The 9,399-nt window shown below is 35.3% G+C and overlaps 1 protein-coding gene across 1 annotated transcript; it reads right to left on the bottom strand.

Annotated features, from left to right (window-relative positions):
* Nucleotides 1–8,430: 8,430 nt before the first annotated feature.
* Nucleotides 8,431–9,195, bottom strand: LOC107901523 (uncharacterized). Its single transcript, XM_016827579.2, has one exon. It carries the CDS (start codon nt 9,155–9,157, stop codon nt 8,591–8,593), a length of 567 nt encoding a protein of 188 aa, XP_016683068.1. The 5' UTR covers nt 9,158–9,195; the 3' UTR covers nt 8,431–8,590.
* Between the last annotated feature and the right edge of the window lie 204 nt (nt 9,196–9,399).

The following is a 9,399-nucleotide window of genomic DNA, read 5'->3' as shown; positions in this document are numbered from 1 at the left end:
TATAAATTTTTTGTATTTTCACTCGTATTTCCATAGTTAAATGAAAATATTTTTTTTATTTTTTTGGTGCTGCCTCCTTTAATGGAGGCACCAAATTGGAATAAAAATTTGTTTTTTAGTGCCGCCTTCTTCCATGGAGTGACCAATATTTGTAAAAAAAAAATTCTATAATGACTACATGAGATGTGGAGGCACCAATATTATTTTCGGAATTTTTTGGTGCCACCACTTCATATGGTGTGTCCAAAATTGTTTAAATTTTTTCCCTAGTCCCTACTATAAATGTGGCGACACCATCAACTATATATACCCCCAACCTTAACACAAGTAGAGGTATTAATTTTTTTCTTTGTTATGTTAAAAGAAAAAAAATGTGTTTTGTTGAAGGAAGGGAGATATTTATTATTATGGTGTTCTTTAACAAAAAAAATTGTTTTGTCATGACCGTTATATATAAACGACACGTAAAATATGTCATTTTTAGGGTAGTAGTTATGCGGATAAGAGAGTTTGTTGGTAGTGATAACACGGTTAATAGTCCATCCCTTATCAAAATACCCCATTTAACACTAAGGGAGATGGGGATTTTAGTTGGTAGTGGTTACGCGGTTACGACCGCAAATTGGTTATGCTGTTAAGGGAGAAGCGTCGGTGTGAAAAGTGCTTTCAGGCAGGGGAGGTGCCGACAGAATGTCGTACCCCAAGAGCAACCAAAGATGAATACTATGGGGGTTCCTGATCAACCTGATTCAAGCAAAAGTTGATGGAATCGGGAAAAATATTGATTTTACTAGATTATCAACTCTATAATATGATGATTTCAATTGAAGTTTTATCATTATTGTAATATTTGAAATGTTATTCAGAAATAAAAATATGTTTGCTTTAACAATTATTTTTTTACTTTAAAAAAATGTAAGATTTCATTTAATCAAAAGAAAAATAGTGAAAAAAGAACAAATATACAATATATATATGATTGGGAGTTAAATAAAGAAATTTGAATATAATAATAGGATTGAGGAAAAAATAATATTTGGAAATGGAAAAAATATGAAATTTTAATTGAAAATGTTGATGTATTAATAAAAATAAAAAAACGAATTAATAAGAAGATGTTAGTGAGTGACTAAAAAATTACTTGTTATGTAAGGGAAAATGAAGAAATGTATGTAAGGGAAAATGAAGAAATGAATAAAATAAAATAAAAAAAGATTGACGGGTCACAAGCCTATCCGTTTTTATTTCTTTTCTCTTCTTCCCTCCCTAATGAAATGGAAATGGTACCCCCATATTGTATTTTTTTAGTTTTAGGTTTGTATTGAAAGTATGATTAATTTGTTTTATTAATGTTTTTGTGGCATATTATATTAGTTTTTCATATTTACTTGAAATGTTATTTTTTGCTGTTGTGTTTTATTAGCTTTAAGTTTGTATTTAGGTTTGTTAAATTTTTTTATTAATGTTTTTGGAGAATCTTTTCGTATTTAAGGTATGAGCATATTTTTTATAATTGGTTAGTTGAGTTTATTTAATGTTTGGGGAATTGTGTTTATTAATATAATTGTATGTTATATTAATTTATTTATTATTTCGTGTTTAAGTTATACCGGTTTTTTGTATTTAAGGTATGAGCATATTTTTTATAATTGGTTCTTTGAGTTTATTAATATAATTGATATGTTATATTCATTTATTTATTATTTTATATTTAAGTTATATCAGTTTTTTGTATTTAAGGTATGAGTACACTTATCAAATCAAACGATCACACGTACGAAAGATCAATAAGGTAAAAGAGTTAATTATGTCTTATTGAGAAGTTGAAATGCTAAATCTGCAAAAAAATTTTTTAGTTGATCATTTTTTTTAATTGACAGCATGAGTATCGCGTTTTAAGGGTGCGTAGCTATGGGTCGAGCTATCATCCTGACAACCGTATAATGCCATAGTTAGAAATGGTTAGATTTGGATCAGTTGGTTTAATCGAGATGTTTGAGTCGCGACCTAACTTAATATCCGCATTGGTTGAAAGGTGGTGGCCAGAGACCCACACATTCCATTTACTGTGTGGGGAGTGCACCATCACGCTGAAGGACGTCGCACTACAACTCGAGCTACCAGTGGATTGTTATGCAATCGTTGGTTTCAGTAAGGTGGCCAAACCTGCAATTTTGTGCGACTGTTTGCTTGGTCGATCGTTGGGTTGTGGGGATAATAAATTTACCAGTTTGAAATGTTGCTGGTTAAAACAAAATTTTGAAAATGTATTGAATAGTGCCGCAGAGTTAGAGCTTATGTGCGCTGCTCAAGCATTTACTATGCAACTGATAGGGGGTATTGATGCCAGACGTAAACAATAATAGAGTCCACATTATGTACTTACCCTTATTGTCAAATTTACGCGCCGTTTGGGAGTATAGTTGAGGGTTGATAGTATTGGCAACATTGTATCGTGAGCTATGAGGGGCTACAAAGCACGATACACAAGAAATAGGTGGTTGTCTAATACTGTTGCAATAATGGGCATTTATAGGATGTCGTTTTTTACATCAATGAGCCATCAACCACCAGTGTGGCCAATTGTAAATAGGTAAGTAAAATATCAAGAATAACCCAATCAACAATTCAATATTTTTTGCATTAATTTATTTGTTAATTTTTTTATTGGTAGATGGTCTACGTGCCTCGCTATAGGAAGGTTCGCACAGCTTGGGGTGTATCATCAAATGGTCAAGGCTTGCTCCAGAGAGGAGGTGGGATTTTTATAAAAAATGTCAATCAAGATCGTATCATGATTTTTAATTGATTACATCATTTCTTTAACTTTGTGTAACTATGTTAAATATTTGCAGTTTTTGTGGATGCCTTATTCCGCTCCGGACATTGTCGTCGTTATTCCGTAGTGGGCTCATGCACATTCAGCCGTGTATCAATGCTCCGGTATTGAATTTCTCAACCATTGAGTGGTATAACGGTGATCAAGTTCTTCAGCAATTCGGCTGCAAACATGTTCTGGACAACCCCATCATCTTCGACACTGTCCATGGTATCAATAAGAGGGGAAAGGAGTCAAAGAATTAGGCAGTCGAGCATTAACAATTTATCGTATTTCGAAATGCTCGGTTGCAGTGTAGGCCTTGATTGGAAACGTGTTTGTTTGACTTCAGCCCCTCTATTGAGTACCAATGATAGTACTTGGAGAACGGGGTGCTATATCTATTTGGAGGGAAACTGATGGTAGTCCCAAGACACATACACCGGCATGGATCGAATCAACCACGTCGTCGTCGAGGCCATCGAAACCTTGCTACCCAAGCACACCCCAATGTCGACCCTGATCCTAAACATTTGCAACTACATTCACAGTCCGAGGCCAATTCTTATCGTCCTAAGATGCAAGTTTCTAGTTGTGACCCTTATAGCCCGGAGATGGGTGGTTGTGATAGTAATTTTGGGCAACCACAATCAATAATGATAGAGGATATATTTCCATTGGCACCCTCGGACACCCAATATACTACACCTTTGAATACCAATCATTAGGCGGATTTGATTTCTCAGATTTGTTCAATACACCCCAAGGTTTGAGGCAACACGAGGAGAATGATGATAACGACCTTCACCTCCGACGGTAAAGAATGCCACCTCAACGGTACACCCCACAGCACACCTAGGGAACAACTCCAAGCTTGAATGTATTTTGAGTGTGGAAAAGTTATTGGTGAAATATTGTATGTAATTTGTGTTAATACTTGAATAGAATGACATTAATTTCCATAAATTATGTATTAAGTGGACGGTCATCTATAATTAATTAATTCTATGGATATCATAAATTGAACAAGATTTTAATTTTGCAATGACCCCAAACAAAAGAAAGAATAAAACTCTTAAAAAAATGTGTAAGAAGTGCAGTAATCGGATTAAATGCATTAAGTGATAAATAAATTATTATCATATGTTTTAATTTTAATTTGAATGAATGGGGCTCTTCAATTTTTATAAACCCCCCGACCTTGAGGATTGTCCGGGATGGTAGTTTTGATATGGACACTTGTTCCGATTGTGACCGACAATTCTGCAAATTCAACAATGTTTTTGTCCCAACGGCTCTCTTATGTCCATGTCATTGTGAATTCGAGTGACCTGCGGTTGACCTTTGGGTTTCCTACGAAGCCTTTTGTCCGAGATCAACTCAGACTCAGGAAGGGGCACTTCCTATGTCGTGACATCCCACAACATAAAAAAGTTGTTACATCAAATGCGTAATGTACGTTCCAACATGTAGACGTCATTGATATATTGTTGACAATCCACATTGGCCCATACACATGCAGCAATAACGTGTGTGCACAGATATCGAAGGGCCTAGAACATTACACACTAACACTGCCTCTATCGGAGATCAACACCATAAGACTTAACCAGTACACCATCTCGACAACTGATGTGTTCAGTTACCCAAAAAAATTTCATGTGACGTGAATATAGTTCTACATTCATCAACCTTGCTTTTTAGGTGTTCACATCCATCGTCTTTTGTACATGCTCCATGAACACATATCCTGCCTCCAACTGCTTCGGTTGTCTCAGTCTCATTCTCAGCATCAATGTTGCGAGCTTGTAGAACGTAGCTGAGAAAACTACAGAAATTGGTAGATGATATGTACACTTCAAGACAGAGTTAATCCCCTCCAAGAGGTTGGTGGTCGTATGCTCATATCGAGACCTATAATCGAGACTTTGAGCCCATTTCTAAAGCTCCATGGTACTCAGAAATTCCTAAAAAGAAGGATTAATCATGTCGTGCATATCAGCCTCAAGCCTCGCCATTATTTCCCTGAAACGATGTGGTTCTATCTCGCTCGTACCCTACATATGTATTAAGATATGACATATTACATTTTCATTATATACCCCAAATGTATTCAAGATATTTAAATAATAATGTGATTCGGTAATTTACCTATTTTCACCGAATCTTTACGCAAGTCTGTATTCTTGAACTTTCGGTAAAAATTAACCGCGATGTGACAGATACAGTAGACGGATCTCCACAGAACCCCGTATTGTTGAATCACAACGATCAGCCCATTCAATCTATTAGAGATAATACAAATGTCGTCTTCTCTAACAACATGACTCTACAAGTTTATTAATACAAATTCTCACGATTTCATGTCCTCTTATTTTACGATCGCAAACGCAATCGGTAAGACATTCCAATTCCTGTCTTGTGCAACCGCAATAAGAAGTATCTGGGTATATTTTCCATATAATCAGGTATCGTCAACTTGCACAAGCGGCTTGTAGTGTACAAATGTCCAAACGCATGGATCGAATGTCCAGAATATCTGATGAAAAACTCTTCTCCCCGGTTGATGTTAGCCATCTGTGTTATAATAAGATCGCGTTTGTAACTACACGATAGTACCTGACATGTATTGTTGCATCGTGACTATCCATCCTTAAAGTTCATTGTACGACGCATCCCAATCACCATACAACTGCTCCATCGCCATCTGTTTCGCCCACCATGCTTTGCTATACGACACCCGATATTGGAACCAGGCTTACATTTCAACAATGATGATAGACACTTGTATGGTACGCATGTCTTTCACCACCGACATGGTGTAGTTGTAGATTGTTTTCGCATCTAGTTTGTGATGATCTTGTGTCATACGTGCGGACGTGCATGTATGGGGCTCTTCAAGTTTCTGAATGCACCGTTGTTGAATCCTCTGTCCCAATGCAACTCGAATCTGCTATTGGCAACCTTCCCCAGACTTCCAAAATTGTCCAACATATAATGTCAGTGTCAGCTTGATGACTTTGTAGTCCAGTGACACCTTCATGTTGTACCGCTTGATGGCATGTAAGTAGTCCTGCTTATTTGGGAATTGTTGCCTTACGAATAAATCTTTCGTTTCTGAAGATGCCATCAACCAATGAGTAGGTTGATGTTGCATCGAGGAACTTAAATGTTGATGTTGCATCGGGGTCAACACTCAACATGTCTGCCCTAGGGTCATTTCGTAAAATAATCTCACGACTCGAGTGCCCAACCGAAAAGGGTTGTATATTTTCACATTCCTCTACGCCTTCATTGTTGATATTATCCGAGACTTCATCTTGATCAAGGTCACTATATTCTTCACCATCGTGGTGAAAATGAACATCATTATCGGACTCTTTTTCATCGTTTGCATCAGTGCCCCTCACCTCAAGATGTATCTTTAAATGGCTGGTCGAAATTGAGTAAGTATACGTTGTCGACCCATACTATGTATTTTCAGCCCTGTTGATGGCCTTCCATAACACGATTGTTTTGTCCATCTAACATTGAGATCAAAGTCAAACCCATGGTGTTGACTTAATGGAACGACATTTTAAACGGGCTCAGGGTCAACTAACTAGGCAAACAATGGAATTGGTTCAGTGTTGTTGTCCCCATTCAAGCAATAAAGTCCCACCATTGTAAAAAGTCTTCTTCGTCTACAAGTTTCATCTGTTGAAATTTCAACGGATTGAAGGAAAAAAAAATTTGTAGAATAGTTGGGACATTTTCCTCCCACAACGTCGAGCTATTGTGATACCAATCATTTCTTTCATTTGTTACACCCCCTATATTTTTATCGAACCTCATTCCACCCTTCTGACGATATTCAAATACACAACTAATCGCTCATTCTAAAATGACCCATCAAAATTAACATAAACAATAATTTGGTTATTCATTTTTTATACAATTTTTATGCTGCACACTCCAACAAAAAAAAAGGATTGCTTTTTTTTTTCTTTTCTCTTTAGCAATTAGCAATAAGCACATATAATAAACCATGCCCAGAATGGGGGCTTATATAACATTGATTTTGGTGCCGCTATTTTTACAAGTGACACCTAAAAATTAAAAGAAATTTACCTGGTGCCACCACATCTGGTGTAAGAACGTGGGAAATAAATTTTTTATCCATTTTAGTGACTTTATATGATGAAGTGGTGGGAAAAAATTCAAAAAAAATATACTGGTGCCACCACATCTTTAGTAGGGACCAAGAGAATTTTTTTTACCATTTTTTGTGACAGCACATGAAGTGGCGGGACAAAAAAATTCCAAAAATAATATTGGTGCCGCCACATCTCATGTAGTCATCAACAAATTTTTTTTTTTACAAATATTGGTCACTCCATGGAAGGAGGCAACACCAGAAAACAATTTTTTTAATCTAACTTTGTGCCTCCATTAAAGGAGGCGACACCAAAAATAATAAAAAAATATTTTTTTGTTTAACAGTGGAAGTACGCATAAAAATACAAATATTTATACAGGTGCCGTCTTGGAAAGTGACGGCACAAAAAAAAATAATTGTTTTTCATTTGATTATTTTTGTAATCATAAAACAATGATTGAGTTACTTTTTAGGGTGGTACCGCCATGGAAAGTTGAGGCACCCATTTTACTATTGAAACAATGTTATTTTTATAAATAATCTAATACTAAGATCATTTTCATAATTTTTTTAGGTTATTTATTAAAAAAAACCCCAAAAACTCCAAATTTTGAAAATAATTTGACTGTGTGGACCAATCTCAGCCTTTTTTTTTTCTTTTTTCGGCCACACTCCGTCAAATGCCATGTCAGGTCTTAGATTCATGTTTTCTTGGGCCAATGAGACTTTTCCATGATTTATGACCCCCAATGAAGGTTCAAAGAAACAGATTCTTGCTTCAGCTTCACTCAAATTCCGCCATACCAATTTTAATGGATTTCTTTTTTAATTTGAAAGAATTATTCGAATTTATTTACTCATATTTGTTTATCAGGCTGATTTTTTTTCTAAATATAGTTATGGTTACTCTTAATTGTTCCATTCGCCATTCTCTTCGTACAGTTATAGATGTCATATCAATCAAAATTTTTAATTATTAAAACTGTTAATTTAATTATTAAATAATATTTAAAATTTTATATGACATAATTTAAAATGAAATTTTTAAAGAAAAGTGAAATATTATCGCATAACTTTTAAAATTTAAAACTAAAAATAAAACAAAATAGAAAAAAAGATAGAGTGAACATAGTTTCTATAAAAAATTTGAAAAACTCGAAACCAAACTTTTTACAACATCCATTAAATTATATTATATAAGACCTGACATCTCATTTAACAGTTAAATTAATTTTAACAACGAAAGTAGTTTATTAATATAAAATCAATAGTTTGAAGATACAATTAGAATGTTTTAAAGTTTAAGAGTCAAAATTAAATTGAAATCATAGATGTTTAAAGCAATTACCTCTTTAATCATATCTCTATGAAATTATTAAATTGCATATTCATTATCTTTTGGGAGATATAATATAACTAATCAAACAACAAAATATATATTTAAAAACAAAAAATATACATATAATAAGAAATATGATAATTACAATAAAACATATTCACAACACAGTTACAAATTATGCCTACAACGTCCCACTATCATATAACGAGTTACTTTTTTCCTACCAATCTAAAACTTAAATCTTTCGATTTTAAGTTTTAGTATACGTATAATATTATATATCATACAAAGACCCCTAGTTCACCATTGCTCGGTCACGAATCTCCTTGGCGAAAGCCGGCAGACAACTCGAGCTCCTCGCTATACCACCCTTCTTGGGACCGCTTTTGTCTCTGGGACTCATTGACTTAGCCCGAACTCCCGAGCTCTTCTTCAATATTTCTCTCATTGCCTCGGCTTGGTACAACACTGGGTGAGTCCGACCGAACCGGTTGAACCTCACACAAGCACTCATATGCTCGTTCAAAGCTTCTTCCCTTTTGCCTCCGTTTTTCACGACCTCTTCGTTGATTGCTTCCGCACAAAGCCCACACACCAGTTTCCCTGAGAACTTGTCACGGACTTGGTTGATGTACTCGGGAGTGCACTCCTCGGACATGCCGCAGCATTCACAGCTGGCCTCCTCGACTTCGGATATGGACGGAAGCTGCGTTGCGTCGATGGCTTCTTTGGTTAGCTCAAACGATATATCAGATATCGTTCTCTGGAGGCTTTCCATTGAAAGACGTCGAGGCTTGTTGACAGTACCATTGTTGGGGTGAGTTTGGGAGTTAGCTGTGTTGTTTTCTTTATTCGGTGCCATGGGGGAAACCCAAAAATAATGGAGTTATTTATTGGAGTGATTTAAGTTATATATAGATGCTGTAATTTTTCTCTAGAAGTCTTTGGGGAAATGTACATGGACTGCTGAAACTATTAACGCGGCCTCAAAATTGCAATTAATAAGAGAGAGAAATAGAGAGATAGGTCCGGAAAAATGTAGATTTTCACCCTCGATTTAATCATAAAAAGTTAATTTATAATTGAAATAATATGAACAAAAAG

This window comes from Gossypium hirsutum, chromosome D06 (genome assembly GCF_007990345.1).
Source record: "Gossypium hirsutum isolate 1008001.06 chromosome D06, Gossypium_hirsutum_v2.1, whole genome shotgun sequence".
Classification (NCBI taxonomy): Eukaryota; Viridiplantae; Streptophyta; class Magnoliopsida; order Malvales; family Malvaceae; genus Gossypium; species Gossypium hirsutum.
This window is presented reverse-complemented; position numbering and strand designations above follow the sequence as displayed.

Coding starts and splice junctions, on each gene's coding strand:
- LOC107901523 (XM_016827579.2), bottom strand. CDS start 9,157: ATGGCACCGAATAAAGAAAACAACACAGCTAACTCCCAAACTCACCCC.